This window comes from Barbus barbus (assembly GCF_936440315.1).
Source record: "Barbus barbus genome assembly, chromosome: 47".
Taxonomy (NCBI): Eukaryota; Metazoa; Chordata; class Actinopteri; order Cypriniformes; family Cyprinidae; genus Barbus; species Barbus barbus.
Window position 1 is genome coordinate 23,163,184 of NC_136725.1, and position 25,953 is coordinate 23,189,136.

Below are 25,953 nucleotides of genomic sequence, written 5' to 3' on the forward strand. Positions count from 1 at the left end.
TTGACCTAGTATTTGATTAGATTTTTTTAGTGTAATTGCTTTTGCGGTATTTTAAACAGCTGCATCTAGATGAAAGGAGAGCAAAAGTGTTTGAGCATGCTGTGCATCTTTTCCAGGTTGTGTGTTTTTATATAGATTGTGTTCATTAGTTTATCCTCTTTGTGGACTAAATACCACAATCAGGCTTTTGTTGGATTAGCTCTTGTTATCAGACACACGTTTCTGCTTTCACTAAACAAATCTGTCTTATTACTGACAGTCTGAAATCAAAGCAAAAGGCCTATACACTATATATATATATACACACATTATATTGTATTTTACATTGCGTATATTAAATTACATATTATATTTTTTTCATATTGTAGATAAATTGAGATTCCTGTGATATACCACATTTTCAGCAGCCATTACTGTAATTACATATTATTATTATTAATAATAATAATAATACTAATAACATATTATTAGTGTGTGTGTAATAATCATTAATAATAATAATAATTAAATAATAAATTATTATTAGTATTAAATGTGTATATAATAACAATAAAACAATAAATATAAAATATTATGCTAAAAATATAATAGAGGAAAGTAGACAGTATATAAAGCACAGTTCAAAAAATCAAGTAATGTTTTTCCGATATTAGGACATTATCTTTCTCCTGATTATCAGATAGAGTTGATATCTCTTTGTACTTGGATTTAAAATGCATTGCACAGCTTTAAAGCATTTCCTAATACCACCTAAAAATGCTGTAAAGGTTTTTTTTCCACCTGTCACTCAAAATAAAGCTGTTATTAGTGTACACTTGATAATACATTTGAACACTAATCTGTTGCAGCTTTGTTATCAGCATTTCCATCCGATGGAAATAAACAGATGTGGGCATAGGGTTTCACTCTCAGCACCGGAAAGCTTTGCCCGTTTTTATCTACAGTAGGTGGGAAAAGCACTGGTGCCAAGCAGTGTTTCTCAGCACAAGGAAACCCATTTCCTATCTATTCATTTCACTCTTCCCTGTTATTTTAACTTTCCCACCCTGACCTGCGCAGAAGTCTTGTCGGGAAGAGAGATACGGCAGGAATGCGGAGGACAAGTTTAAGGAGGATGGTTGGAGACAGCCGTGTGTTTGCGGTTTGTCGTGTTCAGCTCTCCTCCCATGGGCTTTTGGGACTTGAATTACGACGCTGACATCAGAGGTCACACACAATGAGGGGTTTTTCCCTGGTAAGGCTGTACCTGTGTTCATTCTGCGTGTTCAGCTTTGATAGATATTTCGCCATCGGGTACCTTCAGTGTGGGAACATGAGCGTCTTAAACATCCATACATCAACTCTTCCAGTCAGTCTCCACAGTGAAAACTATTTATAGAAGAACGTCCTTAATAAATCTGAATTCATCATAGTTGACATATCATGCAACATATCATTTCAAACAGTTAAGTTGACTTTATGCCTGTAGAGAGTATGTTATTACTCAAATATAGTTTTTTTCCTGGCTTAATGAGTTTTCAATTACTTCCATTAACCTGTTATCTTCATTATTTAATGTGTGTTTAAATAAATCTGCTGTGAAAACCAAAGTTTATATGTGTGTGTGTGTGTGTGTGTTTGTGTGTGTGTTTGTGTGTGTGTGTGTGTGTGTGTGTGTGTGTTTGTGTGTGTGTGTGTGTGTGTGTGTTTGTGTGTGTGTTTGTGTGTTTGTGTTTGTGTGTGTGTGTGTGTGTGTGTGTGTTTGTGTGTGTGTGTGTGTGTGTGTGTGTGTGTGTGTGTGTGTGTGTGTGTGTGTGTGTATTTATGTATGTATGTGTGTTTTTATTACAGACACTGTTTAAAAAATGAATTGGATTAGAAACCTATCATATCCCTAAAAATTGTCTTATATGTGCAATTTAAATGTTTTACTAAAAATTAAATGTTAAATGTTTTTGTTTGACTGCTGATTATTAAATAAATTTGATTAATTAATTGATTATTAAATATTCGTTATTTTCTAAAAATAAAATACTTTTTTATTTTATTTTTATTTTCTAAAATAAAGACTTTTGTTGACTTTTTTTTTTTTTTATCCATTACTTATTTAAATTGATGTTTTTCTCCACAAATTTTCTGTACAAATTCTCAATGAGTTTTCTCAACATTTTTCTCAAAAACTTTTTTTTTTTAACAAATTTAATAGTTCAGCTATTACAATGTTTTTCTTCTGATTATTATCAGTTGACTTCTGTTTGTATTTGGATATAAAATGCATTGCATGACAACTTTTGAGCTAATAAAACAATAAAATCCTGTAATTGTAAATAAACAAATTGGAGTATTACAGCATGTTTTACAAGAAAATACTATTTCAGTTTAAATCAATTCATTTCGGTTCACTAGCAATTTCTAAATGACAAATATTTCAAGTAAATTTATTTTTTTCCTGTGTGGTCAACTTTTGCAAACAGTTATGTTGACTTTATCCCTTTAGATCTCAAAGGAGAATGTTATTGCTCAGATTTAACTCTTTTAGGGTTTTCAATTATAATTGATTGAAGTATCCAGTTTGTCTCAGATGTTTCTCTTGATTTGACACTATAGTACACAGTATTCTTTTGGTGCTTTTAAGACTGTGGGAGGGGATCCAAGGAAATGCTCCTAATTGGTTTGCCTCATTTATTTCTGGGAGAACTTTTTCTGTGGAATTAGGAAATTCTTTTTCATCTTTAATCAAATGCGGGGTCCCTCAAGGATCTATATTGGATCCAGTCTTATTTAACATCTAGTCTTCCGCTGGCTGATATTTCTCAGAAACATATTGTATATTATCATCTCTATGCTGATGAGATGACACTCAGCTTTACCTCTCTTTAAAGGTGGGGGATAGTTTGGCTCTACACTCCATTTTTAGTTGTCTTAATGATATTAAGAATTGGATGGCAGCCCATTTTCTCCTTTCATATTCAGACTTTTGGATCTGGAAAATCTGAGGCATTTTTGAGATTACTGGGGTCTTTTTTTCCTATGTGAAACCTCTCCACTTGCTCTCCATTTAATCGGGTTGCTGTCTGAGTTTTTTTTAAGAGATCTTGTGTGTGATTTCTCAGTCCTGTGGGTTTGCTGCTGTATATAGTGTTTCAGAAGTTAAGTTCATTATGTTTCACCCTGCAGCGTGTAACAGGAGCGATCATGACATACGTCCCTTTGTGTGTTTTATGTGTGTGTGCTATTACAGCAAACACACACACACACTCCCAGCGGGCAGAAGCTCCTGCAGGTTTCCTCTCACTCCCCATGTGTCATATGAGCTGACGTGTATCATGCGTCTAAGCTGCAGTTGCACAACTATCCGTCAGAGATGTCTCTTAAACACTGAAGATTTATGACCATAGTAAAGCTTTTATTGGTGGTAACGTACTTGTTGCATGAATTTTCTAACACAGGGACGCTCATGTCACACCAGTACGCTACCATTCAAATGTTTGTGGTTGTAAGGATTTTTTTTTTTCATGTTTAAAAAAAAAAAAAAGTATCTTCTGCTCAACAAGGCTGCATTTATTTGATGGAAAATATGCCAAAAACAGTTAAATATTATTATAATTTAAAATAACTGTTTTCTATGTGAATATATTGTAAACCGTAATTGATTGTTGTGATCAAACCTGAATTTTCAGCATCATTACTCCAATCTTCAGTGTCACATGATCCAGCTGATTTGCTGCTCACGTAAGTGCATATGTTGATATGCACTACCATTCAAATTATGAGGTCACTATGAGTTAAAAAAAAAAGAAATTAATACTTATATTCTGCAACATTGCATTAAATTGATCAAAAGTGACAGTAAAGACATTTAGAATATTACAAAATATTTATATTTAAAATAAATGCTGTTCTTTTGACATTTTTGTTCATCAAAGAATCCGGAAAAATAAAAAATCACTGTTTACTGAATAAAAATATTCAGAAGCAGCAACTGTTTTCCACATTGATAATAATCAGAAATGTTTCTTAAAGCAAATCAGAATGATTAATATGCTAATGATGCTGAAAATTCAGCTTTGATCACAGCAATCAATTACATTTTATTTTATTCACATAGAAACAGCTATTTTAAACTGTAATAACATTTCACATTATTACTGTTTTTGCTGTAGGTTTCATCAAATAAATCCAGCTTTGATAAGCAGAATAGTCTTCTCTCAACAACATAAAAAAATCATGGCAACCCAAAAAGATTACCCTTTTGAACTGCAGTGATATGCTCAGCACTAATTGTATCAAAATGTTTACTTAAACAGTTTAGTATCTTCATGCAAGTCTCCATTTATATATAATGAAAGTTAAGTCTATAATTCATTCTCGGGGTGTGACGGACTTTGGTGTCAGCTCACATCACAGCTGTGTTTGTGAGTGATAATCTCTTATGTCAGATAAAGGTCACCCCAGCGTGCCTGGACGGAAATATCAAACAACTGTTGGAGATTTAGAGAAATATTCAAAAACGAGGAAAAAATCTTCAGACAGATTAGTCATTGTGGTTCCTTTATCCGGCCTGCTTTCTACTTGTATTTACCTAGTCATTCTGGACTTTATTGGCATTAGCGGTTTGTTTTCATGCTGTAACTAGTGTGTGCACGGGTCATTTATCACAGGTGCGGTTTGTGGTTGAAAGTAAACCGTCAAGCACAGTGTTAAATCAGAACAAAGCCACAAACCCTCCTCTCACTTTCGGGCAGATGCAATATAGTCAAGCCTGTAACTTTAAAGTAATAGTTCACCCCAAAATGAACATTTCCTCACCCTTAGGTCATCCAAGACGTGGATGAGTTTGTTTCTTCAACAGATTTGAAGAAATGTAGCATTCCATCACTTGCTCACCAATGGATCCTCTGCAGTGAATGGGTGCCATCAGAATGAGAGTCCAAACAGCTGATAAAAGCATCACAATAATCCGCAAGTAATCCACACCACTCCAGTCCATTAATTAACATCTTGAGAAGACAAAAGCTGCGTGTTTGTAAGAAACAAATCCATCAAGATGTTTTTAACTTCATACCATTGGTTCCAACTAAAATACAAGTCCTCTATCTATAATATTGCTTCCTCCAGTGAAAAAGTAGTCTGATCTGAATCAGGAAAGATATCTGCACAGATTAAGCACAAAACAGCTCTAAAAAACATGTGGGTGGATTTGAGAGACAGCAGGAGATGGACTTTTTCACTGGAGCATTGTTATGGATTATGAAGTCATATTTTAGTTAAAAACATCTTAATGATGGATTTTTTTTTTTTTTTTACAAACACTCAGCTTTTGGCTTCATAAAATGTTATCTGATGGACTGGAGTGGTGTGGATTATTGTGATGTTTTTTTTAAGATGTTTGGACTCTTATTCTGACGGCACCCATTCACTGCAGAGGATCCATTGGTGAGCAAGTGATGGAATGCTACATTTCTCCAAATCTGATGATAAAACAAACTCATCTACATCTTTAATGGCCAGAGTATGGGTACATTTTCAGGAAAGTTAAATTTTTGGGTGAACCCTTTGGGTAAATCTCTTTAGTATCTCTAATGTTGTTTGCAGTCTGAAAACAGTATTCACAATGAGATTTCTAATGCATATTTCACGTTTCTCCACAGAAATCAACCAAAGGCTCTGTAGTGCTGGACTATGTGTTCAGTCACGTGAACCTCGCCGAAACAGAGTATTTTGGGCTTCGCTATTGTGATCGCAGTCATCAAACGGTGAGTTCTGGATGATTTTATCCCAAGTTACAGTTCAGCGGGGCTGGGGGTTGTCGTAGTCGTCGTCGTCGTATCTGCGTGTCATCTGTGTCACGTCACCTGTAGCGTTTTTTTCCCCGTTGTCAAAGGAATGGACCCACCCTACTCTGCCTCTGATTGGCTTACCTTAAGATGTTCTTTCCCTCATCCAACGAATCTCACTCCTGAAGCCTAACTTTTACATGCTGCAGGCAACTATCCATATTTCGGACGGAATGCATTTGTGTCTGCTGTAAATTATGGTGTTCCAGTTTAAATGGTGATTACTGCGTGAAGCTGCTGTTTTTTTTTTTGCGTGAGGCTGCTGTTGCGATAGCTATGAAACTTATAAGTTACATTATCGCTACATTAGTTCGCTACCCTTTGCAAAAATGCTTCCCCTTAAATTCGGTCACTCTACATTGCTATGGGAAATACCTTTTCCTCGAATACTACTGAAGCCTTATTGAATCACGCCAGTGAAACTGGCCAATGGCGTTCCAGCACGCGAAATATGAGCGAGAATCCCACTCTATATAAGGCAGTGCTTGTACGTCATCCATTCAGAATCTTTTTCTTCAGCCAACCTTCTACGAGAAGCAAGAAGCCTATCAACAAGACTACTCACCATGATCTACACGCTGCAGCAGACATGCCTTCTCTTCCCCTGCTGTGTTCCGGTGAGCTTCGGAATCAAGGATGTCTCACGATTGCCTCTCCTGCACGGAGCCAATCAAATGTTTTGATGGCCACGAATCGTGCGTCTCCTGCCTGGGTTGCGCCCACGCAGAGGCGGCGCTTGGGGGGTCGGACTGCCGCCACTGCGGGGATATGAGTCTCCGGACTCTCAGGCTCCGTGTGGCCATCGTCTTTGCGCGTCACAGTGACGCGTGACTGTTTGCATGCGCTGATGCCTTGGCGCAATATGACTCTGTATCGCCGGGGTGTTCGTATTGGCCAAGTGATCGGGAGAAAGAATGTTACGATAGATGCGTTGAGCAGGGGCTGGGGAGCCGTATGCGATGGCAGACCAGCCTTCGGGACGTGGTCAGAAACGGAGAAGTCATGGCACATAAACTGGAGTCTGGAGCTCCGTGCTGTACACCTAGCGCTCCAGTGCTCCAGTGCTTTCTCCCAGACATTCTTCAAAGTCACGTTCTCATCAGGACGGACAGCATGACAGTGGTAGCGTTTATCACCAAGGCGGTGTGAACTCGCGGCCACTGTTGCGGCTGGCGAGAGACCTCCTTCTGTGGGCAGATCGACACCTCCTCTCCATCTGGGCAGCACATGCCCCCGGATGCCTGAACTACGACGCGGATTTACTGTCGAGAGGCGGAGTAATCCACGGGGAGTGGAGATTACACCCTCTGACAATCTAAATGATTTGGAGTGTATTCGGCAGGGCGGAGGTGGACCTCTTCGCATCAGCGGAGAACACTCACTGTCCGCTGTTTTATTCTCTGACACACTCTCCCCTGGGAGTGGATGCACTAGCTCACAGCTGGCCGAAATTACGCAAGTATGCCTTTTCTCCAGTGAAACTTCTGCCTTGCGTGCTTTGCAAAATCAGAGTGGAAAAGGAATCTCTTCTGTTAGTGGCACCACAATGGCCCAATCAGCCGTGGTTCCCAGAACTGGTGGAGATGCTGGTAGCCACCCCCCCCGTGGACTATCCCACTGAAGAGAGACTTCCTCTCTCAAGCACAAGGAACGATATGGCACCCAAATCCGGAGTCATGGAGCCTTCATGTCTGGCCGCTCGACAGAGCTTGTCAGTAACAGATGCACTTCCTCAGCACGTTGAACACTATCTCTGAGGCTTTAAGCCCATACAATTAGCGAGCTTCTGCTGGCCTCTGTTAAGCGAGTTGGAGACCTGCAGGCGTTTTCAATTGACCACTCGTGTATTGAATTCAGGCCAGGTGATTGCAGACTCACCTTGAAGCCTAGAAAAGGTTATGTCCCTAAAGTGCTTTCGACTCCATTTAAAGCGCAGGTCATAACACTATTTGCTTTCCGACCCCAAATACCGACCGGGACGGAGCCGCTTAATACACTCCTGCTGTGCCCTGTACGTGCGGTGCGTACTTATATCGAGCGCTCTAGACGGTATTCGGAACAGCTATTTGTATGTTTTGGTGGACGCACAAAAGGACTGCCTGTGTCCAAGCAAAAGCTGTCACACTGGATCGTCGACGCAATTGCTTTGGCTTACAGCTCTAAGGGCGCGGAATGTCCGATAGGGGTTCGGACTCACTCAACCCGCGGACTCGCGACATCCTGGGCCTGGGCAAATGGCATGTCTATTCAGGACATTTGTATGGCGGCAGGCTGGTCATCACCCAGCACTTTCGCGAGGTTTTATAACCTAGATGTGTCGTCGCTTGCCTCGCATGTGCTGTCAGTGCGAGCAGCGCACGCGCCTACTCAGCCTCAGCTATGATCTGAGATGTGTATCAGTGGTTTCGACTAGGTCGTATACACCCTGTATTGACTCACCACCAATTCAATGCTGTCCCTAACAGTTTATCACAATAGTTCACCACGTCTTTTAGGACTTGATCACCATCATACTCTGCTTATTGAGCACCGTGCATCATAGCACATGATTTCATTGAAATTAAACAATTTCAACTAATCTATATGTGAAAGTGCTGAAGCCGTCGCCATTTCACATTCTCCGTTTCACCGGAGTTAACTCCGCCCCAGGTGTGACGCGACATCATCTAGTTTGCCCCCCCCCCCCCCCGACTTTTACATGGTTTCGACTAGGTCCTGTAGACCTGAGCTGTGTTTACTAAGAGTGCCAATGTCATTGCCGCTCTCATTACGGCTCCAGAAGTGAAACTTGACATACTTAGTCGAGCCAGGCTCCATCGCTGTGACACGGCGGGATTTTATATGTTCCCATAGCAATGTAGAGTGACCGAATTGAATTTAGTTTGTCACCTTTTTCACTCCTGACGAGTTTGCACCCCTGTTTTTTTCCAGAGAAAAAAGAAAGTCAAACAGGTTTGGAATGACGTGAGGCTGAGTTCATTTTTGGATGAACTATTCCTTTAAGAGAGTTTGCTAAGGCATTAACTGGTCATGATGTCCTAAGGGTCACGTCTGAGGTAAAGGTGGTTAGGTTTACCCAGGGGCCAAATTTTGGGTAAGGCAAAGTTCAGCATTGTGAAAGAACATAACAGTCATTACCTCATCAGCTCGACCAAAGACAGAGGTGTTTCCCACAATGCCTTGCGGGCCCTGTCCCACGAGCCTGGATTTATTGCTGAGCATCCAATGAGTGTGAGGCACGCTGCAACGTACATTTACACAAATCTGTCAACTCTATGAACGGTTATTATGGTAAAAAGAGACAGGAGATAAAAACTGGGTGTAATTTACACAGTAGTGCAGTGGTTTCTGCTGTGTGGGTGTGTTTTACATGCGCTCCTGACTCATAGATGCTTCATCTAATTGTAAGGCGCCGAGAATTCCTTCAGTAGAGACATTTTTAACACGCTATTATACATTTCAAATAAAATATCTGTCTGCATCCATAGGAGGACAAACTGCTTTCTTGTTTTGAACTAGCTATTTACATTTCTGGGTGAAATTTAAGCTGTTGTTTGTGGAACTCATGATTCTCGGGTCATCACAATGTTAGGGAGTTACTATACAGCTGACAAGGTGTTCAGTGCAGTGTTATTTTAATATTATTTATATACTTTAATGATATTTAATATGTTAAATGAGCTTTTATTCATGTTTTCAATTTTCATTTTAAATAGTTTTGTGATTTTTCTTTTTTTTATTATTAGTTTTGTATGTTTCTGTTTAGCTTTCATTTGTTTAATTTGATTTAGTTGCCAAGACAACATTTCTAATTTTCAGTTTAAGTTTAAGTTTTTCATTGAATGTTCATGTTTTATATTATGTCTGCTTTATTTCAGTTAGCATTGATATATATGACCCTGGACCACAAAACCAGTCTTAAGTGTCAATTTTCAAAATTGAGATTTATACATCACCTGAAAGCTGGATAAATAATCTTTCCATTGATTTTTGAATTTGATTCGAATTTGAGGGTGCAAAAAAATCTAAATATTGAGAAAATCGCCTTTGAAGTTGTCCAAATGAAGTTCTTAGCAATGCATAATACTAATCAAAAATGAAGTTTTGATATATTTATGGTAAGAAATTTACAAAATATCTTCATGGAACATGATCTTGACTTAATATCCTAATGATTTTTGGCATAAAAGAAAAATGGATATATGGCTATTGCTACAAATATACCCCAGAGACTTAAGACTGGTTTTGTGGTCCAGGGTCACATATAATACGATAATGATCACGATAATTTTTTTAATTTCAGTAATTTTTTTAATTATCATGATAAATGTCAAATGTTTATTTCTTTCAAGTTTAAAGGCAGATTTTTGCTCCTAAATGAAAGTTGTAGAAACCATACAGTTAACTGGTTTTAAACTACTCTTTATGGTTGAACATGACAAACACTTTTTAATTCTGTACACTTTTCCAGTCACTTTTCCGTGAAAAAATAAAAATGGAAAAATTTATTTCTTAGTTGATCTAATGAGTGATTTTGTTTCAAATCAAGAAACAGTTTTGTTGCCTGATATTAATAATAATAGTACTTTTTTTTTTGTCTCTTAGAAATGCACATAACAACAGTTAAAACAACGCATTTAGCACCTCAACACCATTGGCTACATGGCTTCTAGGTATTTGTATGAAAAACAGTAAATATATTTAGTATAAATGCACAAACATTATAGCTTGATCACAGGAAATACTGTAATTATATTCCATTACTCCTTTAATACATTTAATTCATGTCTACATTAATAATATATTACAAGTCTATATGAATACCCACATTTCTTCAAATGAGCAGTGCTCTTTCATTCCGCTTTTGGCGCATAAACTTTATTTTGAACATTTATCAAACTCTTTTCTCAAGGAATTTTCTCACCTTTTGTATTGTTCACCAACTGAAAATTGTAAGTCTGATCACAAAAATCCTCCCTTGTTCTTGGAAATGAAGATGTTGTTTTGAGCTCTTCAGTTCAGTGAAGCACAGCAGCTGCTCTAATGAGATTATTGAGTCTTGGCGACTCAATTAGCGTTTTCTAATTGAATAACACGCAGCACTAATCCTCTTCCCGTCTGCATACACCTTCACTCACTTCCTATTGTTTGCACGTATGTTTGTTTGCTTTGTCTCTATGTAAATGCGGTTCAGCGGGAGTTTACCATGTTTGCTGTGCTCCTATAAAGTATTTCAAGCATGCTCATTTGCACATTCATTAAATGGCATATAAATCTTGTCTGCAAGGCGACGCCAGATAGCATTCCCTCCTGAATCACTGAAATATCACCTGGCAAGAGTGGAAAACATGAGGAAGATCTTCAGGCTGTGTTTGTTATAGAGCCTGTGAAATGTTAATTAGCTGAATTGAGCAGATCACTGTAAATGCCCTCATAGTTGATGGCAGCATCACTTTTCATTTTGCTCACAGTGTTAAAATTTAGTTTGTGCATTGTCCTACCGCATTGGAATTCCTCATTTTGATACAATGCCTTGGAAAATATTGATATTCGATACCATGGGGAAAAATTGCCACAACATTAAGGGCATAAAATTTAATTTTTTTATTGAAAAATAAGTATAGCAAGGCTATATGACAATGAGGTGTATGTTTATATTAAAGGTTATAAAACACTGGAGAAAAACTTATGTATTTGCATGTGTTTACTTTAGAGAGAAATATAATTTTTACCCATATTAAGGTGGTGTGCGCATTATGGAGCGCTGTAAACACATGTAATGTTTTAGTCAAACTGAATATTACACTGCGTATTGTATTTATTATTATTTTAAATTCCATTTTATTTTATTTTTTCCTTTTACAACAAAAGGGCCCTGTTATTTTCAGTGTTATGGCATAAAAAAGTAATTTAATTTATCTTTTTAATTTGACTCAAATTCAAATTAAACACATCTTTTCATTTTGGGGGCAATCAAAGTGCTAAAAAACAGAGGTTTACTGTTAAAATTAAAATATGGAAGAAAATCTGTGATCATTCTCTAAAAATAATAATTTTATTAGTAGTGGTACTAAGTCCTGTATTCTAGTCGGGGCCATATACGCGCTATGGTTACGTTTTGTCAAGGCTTCTACTGTAGTAGCTAATATATTTCTGTCACAGTTTCTTCAAGATAAACCGAACTTTTATTTTGATGGGTTGCCGTGAAGAGATTTGTTTCTGTGTGGATACGACGTGACCGTAATGAAGAGAATCTCAGAGCAGTTCCGGAGATGATGTTTATGTATTTATATAATCGCATCCAAAATAAAAGTTTTTGTTTACATAATGTATGTATGTGTACTGTGTATATTTATTATGTATGTATAAACACACACATGCATGTATATATTACAGAAAAATGTTATGTTTATGTATTAAATATATTTATTTATAATATAAATTATATCAATATAACTATAGACGTGTAAATGCATGTAAATATTTTCTGTATGTGTGTGTATTTATATATACATAATAAATATACACAGAACACACACATTATGCAAACAAAAACTTATTTTGTATGCAATTAATCATGTTTTAGTTTAGTTTTTAAGTCGGTCTGTTTTTAGGTCTGTTGCTGAAGAACCAATCAGTGCTTCCATGAATGCACTTCTGTGCATCAAAACCTGCACAAATACATTGTTCGATTAAAGTCTGAGGAATCTTTTCACGATGATCAGCTGAAGAATGACAGAATACACACGTTAGGATGTAGTTGAGCTCAGGTCGACATGCTCTGACGTGCTGCAGCTTCATGTTATATTGATGGAGGCCACAGTGACTCTCACACTCATTTTTTAACGAGTCTGTTCGAGAGGCCGCTTATATTATGCCAGCGCTTGCATGACTGAACATCTCAGCAGCTCCAAGCCTAAATCTAAAGCACTACTCACAAATGAAAGCTCAGTGCTTCATTTATGATGCTTTGATCTGATCTCATCTCCTCTCTTTTGTTTACAGTACTGGCTCGATCCCTCGAAAACACTCGCTGAACATAAAGATTTGATAACAAGTAAGTATGCACTGGTTTCTATTACAATACTCCTCCGAAATCTTCAGAGATGGTCTATAATGCATCATGGGATGAAACACTTTGACCTAATGATTATCCTTCATCTACGGTGGAGATTAAATATGGATCGGCGCAGCAGGAGACGGAGCCGTAATGATTCTCTAAAGGCCTCCGGATAAACCTCACATTGCATTTCAGATGATAATTTGGAAGTAATTATGCGCTTAAACCTGTCTAAATAAATAGTAATGAATACAATTATGTTTGCATGTTTAGTTGCACAGCAAACGGAGTATTTGCATATTTACTGATGTGAATGTAGGGCAGAATTTACAACACATTTGTTTAATTCAGTAATTCACTCCTATGGGAAATGAATGCATTATATATTAGTCGCTACAGCCTAGATATATTTCTTGTTTTTAAATGCGTCTTAAATAACCTTGACCAGCTAGTTCAGGTGTGGTAGTTTTGCAGGATGGTAAATTGGTCACTTTATATTAGGTTTTATTAGACGTAGCTTGTAATTCTTCATGTAATTGTTTTGTGCAACTGCTTAAAATAATCTATAATTCTTGTTTGTGCTTTGATTATTTATAAGTTCTATAATTATTAATTATAAGTGCATGTAATCTGTGTAACACTGGCAGTGTTTCCTAACCTGACTTGAGCAGCTCAAACTGGTTGGAAAAAATTGTTTACATGCAACTTTCCAAACCAAAGCAGGATGACATGCTACTGCGATATGGCAAAAATATCATATCACGATTTATTTAAGGCAAGATTACGATCCACATTCTTATCACAGTACTTTTTCAGGTTGGCTTTTTTAAGACTTTTACAAGTTACTGAGCAGTACAGCTAATTTAATTTCTTTCATTTTATTTATTATTTTATTTAATTGATTTATTTTTATAATTTCCTTTCATTTTATAGTTTTATTTTATGCATTTATTTATTGTATAATTAATTTTTTTATCATTTGTATTCATTTGTTTTATGTATATTTATATATTTTTACATTTTCATTTTATTATATAATTTTTGATATAATAATTTATATGTATTTTTATAATTTTCACTTTATTTGATCATTTCATTTCATAATTGTTTTTATAATTTTATTTTGTTCATTCATTTATTTTCATGTTTATTCATTTACTTGTAAAAAAAAATCATTTTGTTTTTATTTGTATAATTTCATTTTATTTACATATTTTAAATTTCATTTTTGTTTTTTTTTTCATAAATTGTATTCATTTACTTTTATAATGTGTCCTAACCAGGCTTGACATGATGAAATGACAAACAATTAATCCTCTCTGATGCATGTTAATGTGTGAAAATTTTAATATTACAGTCTCTTGGTTGCCATTGGTAACATCATGCTGTGTAGCCACGCCCACTGCGCAAACTCATTGGTCTAAAAGCTCTAATTGTCATATTATTATTTAATTATTTAAATTTTTTTATTTTTGCTTGAATAAAGGACAGACAAATCACTTGATGCAGACAGTGTTGCATTGCATCAGGTTAGGCCTTGTTGGGTTTAGTGTTACCACTAAATTCATATGCTATATTTATTTTCTGGACATTATCTAGAAGATAGATCACTGTGTGTTTAATTTAAAGGGTTGTTTTCTTCTTTCTAGCTGGACCTCCGTTCACGCTCTACTTTGGGGTGAAATTTTATGCTGAAGATCCTTGTAAACTAAAAGAAGAAATTACAAGGTGTGTTTTCTGTGTATCGTGAGAATAAGTCAGCACTACAGTGATATTAGAGATGCAAACATTCAGTCATTTCATTAACACAATGCTCTTTACTGTCTTCTGTCAGGTATGAATTCTTCCTGCAGGTAAAGCAGGACGTCTTGCAGGGGAGGCTTCCCTGTCCGTTTAACATCAGCGCACAGCTGGGAGCGCTTGCTATTCAATGTACGTACAAATTCACAAATGTTGCATTTTAATACAGCAAATGTCGTTTCAGTCTAGTTATTTTTACTGAAATAAAGTATCAGCAAATGAGTTACAGGCTTCCCAGCTTGTTTTATAAGATGCTCTCTAAGATTATTAAAATAAGTAGTTTTGTGACTCATATTTTTATGTAACATTAGAGTAAAATGTAATGTTGTGATAGTTGTAATTTTGAATTTTAAATAAAAATTATGTATATTTTGATCATTTTATTTTTATAATTTAATTTATTTTTATTTACTCATTAATGTTTTATAATTGCATTTATTTATTTGTAATTTTATTTTATGTATTAGTTTATTTTTTATAATTAAATTTTTTAGTGCTGTCAAACGATTAATCGCATCCAAAACAAGTTTTTGTTGACATAATATATGTATGTGTACTGTGTTTATTTATTATGTATATATAAATACACACACGTAAAGTATATATTTGGAAAAAATTTACATGTATATACATTTATATATTTATATTATATTTTATTTAATATGTAAACAACAAATTTTTCTTAAATATTTTATTAGCCCTATATTATTAGGGCTGTCAACGTTAATATTTTTTTAAAGCAAATTAATAGTTTGATAAGGTTTGACCCCAACGCCTTGCCATCATCGCGGCGCGGAAGGTAATCTATCATTGCCTGCGTCCCAATGTGCACACTATCCGTCCTATATTCTATGTGATATTAGTAATTTTCAGTACTATTTAGGGCAGATAGGTTGGATCATATGCACATTGGCACGCAGGGATTGTGTGATTATCAAGTGCCGGGCTCGACAAAAGTGAAGCGAACGCGGAGCGAGAGAGCGAGTGTGTCCGAGAGAGAGATATATATACTCATATGTGATAAAGGTACAGCGAACCAGTGTTGTCAGGGTCACGGTTTTCCCACACAATTGGGCTATTTTGAAAATACAGTCATGGGAAAAATTACAGAGCCATGGGTTGCGTTTTTTTGGAATACTTTTATGATGTACCTCGGCCGCCCAAAGTGTGTATCTATACACATGTGATCGCAAAAGGAAGTTATTACAAATACTCGATGGTGGTTTAAAGTGAGCAGAACAGGTCCAATTCTTCATAATGTCATAATACTTCATGTAAGGTCGTAAGAAAATGTTTTGTTGTATTTATTTAGAAATACTTTTGTTAATAGTTGAGTAAATGTATACTGGGATTGAAGTGATGTGGCTTGGTAAGCGTTTTATTGCCAGTATAAAGGCTAATAATGGCTGAAAAACAAAACAAAAAAAAGAATAATAAGGATTAAGTTATGTCTCATACCTGGCGGAGGTGTGAAAGGTTATGTTTTCTTAAACTAGTTTGTCATGCATTTCTTTATTTCAACACATTATTTTTTTACAGGTAAATCCTAGTATTTTAAATGTGCGATTAATCGTGATTAATCACAGTTCATGACTGTGATTAACGCGATTTAAATTTTTTAATCAATTGACAGCACTAGTATTTATATATACATAATAAATATACACAGTACACATACATATATTATGTAAACAAAAACTTTTATTTTAGATGCGATTAATCGCAATGAATCGTTTGACAGCACTATTTTTTTATGTTTTATAGTTTTATTTCATAATTTCATTGTTTTGTTATTTAATTTTATTTATGAATTTATTTGTTTTTATCATTTCATTTGTTTTTATCATTTCATTTTATTCATCAGTTTGTTTATTTTTATCATTTCATTTTATTTATTCATTTTTATCATTTCATTTTATTTATTTTTTAATTTTGAGAATCATTTTATTTCTTTACTTTTATATTTTAATTTATTTTATAATTAAATTGTATTCATTTCTTTATTTTTATTTCATTTGATTTATTTTATAGTTTAATTTTATGTTTTGTTTTATTTATTTATTAGTTGTTTATTTTAATTTAATTATAATTATTCATTATATTTAAATATTTAATTAGATTATTTCTGGACTATTCCAGCATTATATTATATGCCGTTGTGTCTCTTTGTCTTTTTTGCAGCTGAGCTCGGAGATTATGACCCGTACAAACACACGTCAGGTTACGTGTCTGAATATCGCTTTGTCCCCGACCAGAAAGAGGAACTAGAGGACAGCATTGAACAGATTCATAAAACGCTCATGTAAGACAATAAAACACAGAACATCACAACACCTTAATCCGTTATAATCCCGTCCCGAATTAGATCAAACACCACATTCCTGTTTAACTCTTAAACATGTATGAGCTCTTTCCGTGGGAACAGGGTTTTCTTTTGTGGGACAGTAAAGATTCCTCCTCTGGCCGTCGTCCATGTGTTTGTAAGGCGAGCTCGTCACACAATCGCAGAGCAGATCCTTTGCCAAACACTCAGCTGTGTGCATGAGTCCCGTCACTGAAGATGACAGAGGGGATCAAATTAATAAACCGGCGGGACATTTGTTATTGTGAATGTGCAACTCTCCTTACCAAAACAGTAAGACATACTACTATACAAGGATGAGCAATATATGGCAAAAATATCATATCATTCAAATATTATTTATAAAAAAAAAATTCCATGCAGGATTGCAACCTTTTAAGACAAGTAACTGAGCAGTACAGACAATTTTACTTTATTTTTTAAAATTTAATTAAAATAATTTTACAAAAAAAAATAACATTTTACTTTAATTTCATAATTTTGTGTTTGTTTTTAAAAAAAAAATATTTTAACATTTTATATGTTGGACTTTTTATAATTTGTATTTATTTTTATTTTATATTCTTTTTTATTTATGTATTTTTACATTTCATTTTGTTTATTTTTATCATTTTATTAAATTAATTTGTTATATAATTTCTTTTTATTTAATCATTGATTTATCTTATGATTTCATTATTCTATAATTACTTCTTTTTATTATACAGTTTCACTTTATTTAATTATGTGTGTAATTTTATTTTGTTTATTGAGCCTTACAGCCAAGTGAAATTAATAAAATGATTAAAAATTTAGACCCAAAATAGGGATGGGAAATATGAACATCTTATTTCATTTTATTTAATTATTTTGAAAATAGGATGAACAATATGACAATTATTATTTAATATGTTTAAATGATTAAATTTCATATTATTATTTAATATGAAAGATGCCAATTAAATAAACTTACATTAGTTTCATGTACAGTAAGAAATTGAATAATCAAATGTAAAAAATAAAACGCTAAAACTACCTGAAATCATTTTCTTTTTTTATGTAATTTTATTTCAGTAATAAAAATGTTTTTTTTTTATGGATTTAGTTTTAATAATAATAATAATGCTGCATTAAAACAATGATCAGCTGTATTTTTTATTAACAAATATTAACAGTAGTTAAGTGAGGAAAAAGTGCTCATTAGTTCATTAAAATTTCCTCTTTTTTTTTTAGTGTTGTTTCAGTAAATGTTCTGAATGTTACAGTACATAACATTGCAAATCACGTTCAAACTCTGTTTTTCCAGATTTACTGGGCTCATATTTCAGTCAGTTGTGTATTTGACTGCTGATTGTCATGTTTTTTTTGCCATCGGTGCTCAAATCCCACTCGACTCCTAAAACAGTCTGAATGATTGTGAGCGGCTGATTGTTAAGAGCCGTGTGTGGAGCTGAAGTTCAGCCGATCGGTCGGGAAAAACACATTATTCCTCCCTCAACAGAAACACTGCACGATAAATCACATTATTAAAGCGTGTCTTTGTGTGCAAATGCAACAACATAAAACACATTCTGAATAAATTCCCTGAAAACAAGCTTTAATCCTCATGCAGTTTTGATTGTCTTGTTTTTTAATGGAAAATGGGGCAGAGAGATGGTGATTGGGAGGCTGATTTATTGCCGTGAGGGGCTAAGAGAGAAGAGACTGACACGAGGGACTTTAGACTGTATTTAGGCATTCGTGTGAATGACAGACAGCGGTAAAATGAGAAACTCTGATCAGGAATGCTGGAGAGCTTAAACATGTGTGAGGAGGAAGAGCAGGAAACATGAGAAAGCAAAAAATGTGAGGATAACAAGGGAAGAGAGAGAAAAAATATTGGGAGGGTTAGGGATATATATATACAGCGGTGGCCAAAATGATTACAACACTAGTATGTTCACCAGCTAAAAATGGTTTTAAGTCAGTTATTTCTATCTTTTGCTGTAGTGTGTCAGTAGGAATTAACAGTTTACATTTCTAAACATTCATTTTGTCATTAATTGTAATAATGCAGTGAGATACAGAGATCTGATCTGATCTGATCATCATCCAGTCAGTCTGGAATGACATGAAGAAACAGAACAAACTGAGACAGACTCAATCCAGAAGAACCGTGGCAACGTCTCCAAGATGCTTCAAGAAACCTACCTGCAAAGCTCCCTGAAAAACTCAAGTGCACCGAGGGCAAAGAGACGTTGCCACAGTTTGTCCTGGATTTAGTTTGTCTCAGTTTGTTCTGTTTCTTCAAAGATAGAAATAACTGAATTAAAACCATTTTTTGCTGATGAAAATACTAGTGTTCTAATAATTTTGGCCACCGCTGTATGTATGGTGTACACACACACACACACACATACACACACACACACACATACACACACACACACACACACACACACACACACACACACACACACACACACACATATATATATATATAGGAAGAGCAGGATATACATATATACACACACATATATATACACATATATGTATATGCATATATAAAATATGTAAGCTTAAAAATAAGCATATTTATTATTTGTTATTTAATTAATTAATTAATTATGTATTTATCTCTATATAAAATGCTGTAAAAAATATATATATTTTATAATTATTATATTTATATCTATATATTATTGTCATTGTTTATATTTTAGATATTTTTGTTTGTTGTACATATAAAACATGAGAATGAGTTTATATAAATATTTATGTATTTTATATTATTATATATTTATATATATTATTTACGTCTATATGTTTATATTTTTATACTTTATATATATATATATATATATATATATATATATATATGTATATATGTGTGTGTGTGTGTGTGTGTGTGTGTGTGTGTGTGTGTGTGTGTGTGTATGTGTGTGTATGTGTGTGTGTGTGTGTGTGTATGTGTGTGTACACGCATACAGTGGTGGCCTATATATATTCTCATGTTTTATGTTTCACTGTATACTATGCTTAATGTCAAAAGTTCCGATATTTTACACACAATTTGAGTAATTGGATTAAATAAAAAATGTTTAACAATAACTACATTTATTTCTGGACACCACTTGCACAATTAAACTTGACGCATGATGAGATATTGACATAAGTGTAGTATGCTATGGTTGGCTATGACTATGGTTTGGTTTGGCACACTATTTTGCATACTATATAAACAGAATACACAGTACACTATAGTTCCCTTCTGCACACAGCCACAGACGAAGAGAAGTGTGGTTAAAGTGTGTCGACCCTCTCTGAGACAGAACAAAAGAGGATCACGGGAGTCCCGTCTGTGCTGCATTATATTTTCTGTACGCACTGGAAGCAGCGGCGATTAAGAGCAATATGCAGCCGCACGCACGTGACCCGAATGAAAGAGAAGAATGTGGCGAGTCCCCGGGGGGCCTGAAAATGACGGTGCCCGACACTTATAATAGAGCATCTACAATCAGCAGAGCCCCGTCGCCGCTGTGAGGAGAATCCTTAATGCATTCATGCACATGTGACCACAGTAACACAATAGAGCATGCAGTTATTTATGCAGTGCATTTTTTTTTTTTATAATTATGCATTCTACCAAAAATTATGTTTAGTGACCATGTCATTGTTTAGTGAAGAATCATTATATATATATATACACACACACGTGGTCAGAATTGTTGGTACCCTTGGTAAATGTGATCAAAGAAGGCTGTGGAAATAAATCTGCATTGTTAATCCTTTTGATCTATTGTTTAAACAATTCACAAAAATCTAATCTTACATTGGAGAATAAGAATTTAAAATGGGGGGGAAATATCATTATGAAATAAAAAAATGTCTCTAATACACGTTGGACACAATTAACGGCACCCATTTATTCAATACTTTTTGAAACTTCTATTTGCCAAAATAGTACAGGAGTTTTCTCCTTTAATGTCTGATGAGGTTACAGAACACCTGACAAGAGATCAGAGACCATTCCTTCATCCAGAATCTTTTCCATTCCATTCCAGAATTTTCTGCAATTCTCCAGCTGTGTTCCTTGGAGAGTCTTTAGCCACTCAAACTCTCCTCCTCACCGTGCATTAGGACGATATAGACACACGTCCTCTTCCAGGCAGTTTCCTAACATTTTATGTTGATTGGAAATTGTTAATTATTGCCCTGATGGTGGAAATGGGGATTTTCACTGCTCTAGCTCTTTTCTTGAAGCCACTTCACTAATTTGTGAAGCTCAATTATATTTTGCTGCACATCAGAAATATATTCTTTGGTTTTTCTCATTGTGATGGATGATTAAGGCAATTTGGGCTTTGTTTTCCTTCCTATTTATATTTCTGTGGAACAGGAAGTCATGACTGGATAATTTCATGTTCATAATCACCCTGGAGTGCTCAAAATTGTGAATATGAATGGGAATATACTTCAGAGATATTTTACTCATAAGAATTTCTAGGGGTGCCAATAATTGTGTCCAACATGTATTTGAGAAAAAAACATTTATTTCATAATGATATTTCCCCCCCATTTTAAATTCTTATTGTCCAATGAAAGGTTACATTTTTGTGATTTTTTTTTTTTAAATAAAAGATCAAAAGGATTAACAATGCACACTTATTTTCACAGCCTTCTTTGATCATATCTACCAAGGGTTCCAATAATTCTGACCGTGTGTGTGTATACATATAATGTTGCAAACATAATATTTATTTGTATTGTATTATATTTATGTCTATGAAACAATTGAAAAAGATTAATACTACTTATACTATGTCTTATAGTATACACTGTTATAGTATGTGAACTTGTGTGAATTAAGAGTAAATTATTGAGACATATTTTTTTATATATATATATAAATTGCGAACATTTTGTTTGTTTGCAATTTATGTACATAATAAATATGGCTCATAAAATAAAAATAAAAATATAATGAAATATAAATATATAGTAGTATTCATCTTTTTCCAATTGTTTCATAGATATAAATATAATATAATACAAATAAAAAAATATAAAATTATATATATACTTATAAAATGTAAAAACATTTTTAAAATTATATAAAAACTATTTTATAAAATATTTATTCTTTTTTTTTTTTTTTTTTGAAGTTGTACTGTATGTATGCACTTTTTCTTGGGTCTGTTCTTGGTTGTTTCCCGGTGTATATATATATATATATATATATATATATATATATATATATATTCTTATCTTTATTGTTGTGTTAAGATCATGCTTTGACTCCACATTCCTGCATTAGTGTTAGTAGGTTAAATAAGCATTGTTTCAGCACGACCGCTTTCAGGTTTGACCTCACTGGAATGAGTGTTATTCAGTCAGTGACAAACACACATTTACAAATCACTGATTTCCTGAAATAGTTTTAAAGAGCAACACTGAAAATCGCATTCAATCCTTCTGGGGAAATTAGTGAGTTAATGATTACAGTTTTTTAAATTTATGCTTCTGTTGTTTTCTTTGGTATTTAAATGTAATCCTGTAAAGCCTGACATATGAAATAATGAAATACAGATTTATCAAGCCTTTAGACAAGATTGAGAGTTGAGAATATGGAGTTCATACTTGAAGAAGAACAAAACAGCTCAGTTTTATTCAGAGGCCCAAACAGATGCTGATATTTATATGATGAAATTCTGATGCTTGATCTTTATAACCGTACAGCAGATACTGACATAAAATTATCTAAATATCAGTCATGACTCTATATCGCCAATAATATGTCTTTGTAAGATGAGATTGAAATGATCCAAACATATAATGCAATGCAATCTCATGCTACTTGAGAGATGTAGTCCTCAGAAGATGTAGGATGTTCTGGAGTTGTACAATTACACAAAAAGAGCTTTTAATTGATAAAACCCCTAGACAGAAGACATGGAGTAGATTGAGTGTGACAGGTTTAACAGCATAGTTTTCATCATATTGCTCATTTAGATTGTTTTGGATGACTGCAGTGTATTTTGGTGTTTTTTCTGCTCAGTTGTGTGTTGTGTCGTTCTCTCTGTTCAGGGGTCAGGTGCCTGCCGAGGCTGAAAATAATTACTTAGCAGTTGCCAAAACACTGGAGATGTACGGCGTGGATCTGCATCCTGTGTTTGTAAGTTCAGCCCTGTTTAATCAAGAGCTGTTTCTCTCCTTCATTTGACTTTCTTTGATTGGATACAGTATCAACATTTGTCTTTTCTGTTAATGATTTAATTCTTCCTTTTATTTCGCCGCTGCTCCAGCTTGATTCTTAATCTAGTTTTTTAATACTCCTTTGTTTACTAGTCTCTTAATGCATGAATGTTTTCAGGGAGAAAAGCAGTCGGAGTATTTCCTGGGCCTGACGCCTGTCGGGGTCGTGGTTTACAAAAACAAAACACAAGTGGGGAAATATTTCTGGTAGGTTGATGTTTAAACAGAATTTCTCACCTATTAAAGGAATAATTCAACCAAAACTGAAAACTCTCAGTATTTTCTCGCCCGCATGTCATTCAAAACTCACATTAATGTGTTTCAGGATGCTTTTGAATATTCAAAACAAATCCTTTAAATATATGATATGTTAAATGCTTTGATGTATGTAATATTATGATACATGATATGATCCTTAAAAAGAACAAATCATTTAATGAGATATATGATATAATATGAGATGTGCAATATTATATCATATATCATACTGGATATCACATCATATATCACATATATGATATATGATGAAATATGACATTGATATGATGTGATATAAGATATATGATATGGTATGGTATCATATTTGGTGTCTGATATGGTGTGATATATGATTTGCTATGACATGATATATGATATGAAATTAGATATATGATATATCATATACCTTGTAACAGATATTGTATGATATATATCATATATATGATATATATAGTATGATATGATAAATGCTGTGATTTGATTTGATAGATGTATGATGTGATATATGGTATGACACGATACAAGATACTGTATGATATCATATATAGTATTACTTTTATATTAACACTTTAAACTTGACTTTGTCACTCTGTTTTGTTTTGTGTTTATTCACAGTGTTAAATAAAATATTAATGTTTCAGGCCAAGAATTACGAAAGTGTATTTCAGGGAAACCCAGTTTGAGCTGCGGGTTATGGGCAGAGATGTAAGTCTTCTTTTTAATACAACATCACAATAAATAAATGAACCGTGTGTGATCTCTAGATACCCCAAAATCCCTTGAGTTTACATGCAGTCATTGCATTATACTATTGCCAATGTGAGGTATTATAAACAGTAATATAACTGTTTTGAATCAATGTGTATTATGAAAAGCGCTATATAAGTACATTAGACTTGACTTTTGACTATATTCAATGTTTTCCATTCAAAGCAAGCAACAAAATTCATGTATAAACCTCCTGAACTTTACATTTAGTCATTTAGAAGACTTCTTTATTGCAACTGCTTCCATAACATCACAAGCTCTGGGTGGAAAATCAATGAGAATCCCGTGATCGATGGAGGTTTATGACTGGCCTCAAGCCTCTTGACGGTGTCTATAACCCGTTTCCTCCAGGGCCCAATTTAAGTTGCAGTGAAGTGTCTTCTCGCTGCAGGACTCTGGTTTTCTTCATCTGACCCACTAATGAGATCACAGGCGGGTTATGAGGGCCACCACCGGTGATGAGCATTTAACAGCAAGTATATAAATGCAGCTTCCCTGTGTGTTTTCAGTGCAATGAGACGTCGTTCTTCTTCGACGCTCCTAGTAAGACGGCCTGCAAGAACCTGTGGAAGTGCTGCGTGGAGCATCACACCTTCTTCAGGTACAGCAGCAGAGATTTCCTGCTCTACTTAAAGAAGTTACCCAATACAATAGTGTATCAGATGGCGGGAATTCAAATATTACCATATAATGCATTTCCAAAAACCATGGTAACACCATGCTATAATATTTATTATATTTATGTGCTATAGTTTTATTAATATTTTGATTTAGCTTTTATTTTTATCATTTCAATTTTAGTTAGACTTTTAGTTTATGTGCTTTTTTATTAGTTTTTATTCATTTTAAAGATTACTATTTAGATTTAATGTTTTTTTTTATTCACTTTTATTTTAATTTCAGTTTTAGTTTTTATTTATTTGAATTCCATTTATCAATTTTAGAGCTTCGTCGAAGCGAAAATTAGAAATGTTGCCTTGCCAACTAACTGAAATATGTTTTACATCTAATATTTATATTTTATTTTATTCAAGCTTTATTTCAGTTAAGAGGTTCAATTTATAATTTCTTATTTTCGTTTCAAGTTGAAGCACTAAAAATGGACAAAAAAATAAATAAATAAAAATGACAAAAGCCCATAACTGAAATAAAATTTAACCTGTTAATTGAAATAAAGCTTGGATTAAAAGTTTTTAATTATTTTAGTTGATTAAATCGAAGCACTAAAATTGCTAACTGTAAATAAAAACTGAAATAAAAATAAATTAAACCTAAATAGTAATACTTAAAATAAACAAAAAATAAACATAAAATTACTAATAATTAAAAAAAGAGTATACAAATAAAAGCTTATTCAAAATACTATTAAAAAATTAATAATTTAACAAAGATGCTATTATTTAATATTATTTAATTAAGAATATTAAAAATTAATAATAGCAAATAAACAATACCAAGTGCAAAATGGATATTATAGCATGGTGTTACCGTGTTTTTTGGACATGCATCATTCAGTACCCATAATAAGTGAATACGTTTTAATTCCCACCATATATAAAATTAGCCTGATACAGTATATGTGCTTTTTGTGATAGCATTTTAACTAAAAGGTTTTATGAAAGTCAAAAATATCATTTAATATGACCTGATTGCATTACAAGGACCAATAAAACACT

The 25,953-nt window shown here is 34.0% G+C and overlaps 2 protein-coding genes across 2 annotated transcripts in view; both read left to right on the forward strand.

Moving 5' to 3' along the window:
- The window catches only part of LOC306865755 (serine/arginine-rich splicing factor 9-like), a 343,328-nt gene that overhangs the window by 268,983 nt on the left and 48,392 nt on the right, over positions 1-25,953 (forward strand). The gene's annotated exons all lie outside the window — the stretch shown is intronic.
- epb41l4a (erythrocyte membrane protein band 4.1 like 4A) overlaps positions 1-25,953 on the forward strand; it is a 54,499-nt gene that overhangs the window by 12,982 nt on the left and 15,564 nt on the right. The window contains exons 2-10 of the mRNA XM_079410708.1: positions 5,631-5,735; positions 12,822-12,873; positions 14,526-14,604; positions 14,711-14,808; positions 16,858-16,978; positions 23,084-23,171; positions 23,370-23,458; positions 24,151-24,214; positions 24,787-24,878. Coding sequence (XP_079266834.1) covers positions 5,631-5,735; positions 12,822-12,873; positions 14,526-14,604; positions 14,711-14,808; positions 16,858-16,978; positions 23,084-23,171; positions 23,370-23,458; positions 24,151-24,214; positions 24,787-24,878 — 788 coding nt within the window. The remainder of the gene's footprint in view (positions 1-5,630; positions 5,736-12,821; positions 12,874-14,525; positions 14,605-14,710; positions 14,809-16,857; positions 16,979-23,083; positions 23,172-23,369; positions 23,459-24,150; positions 24,215-24,786; positions 24,879-25,953) is intronic.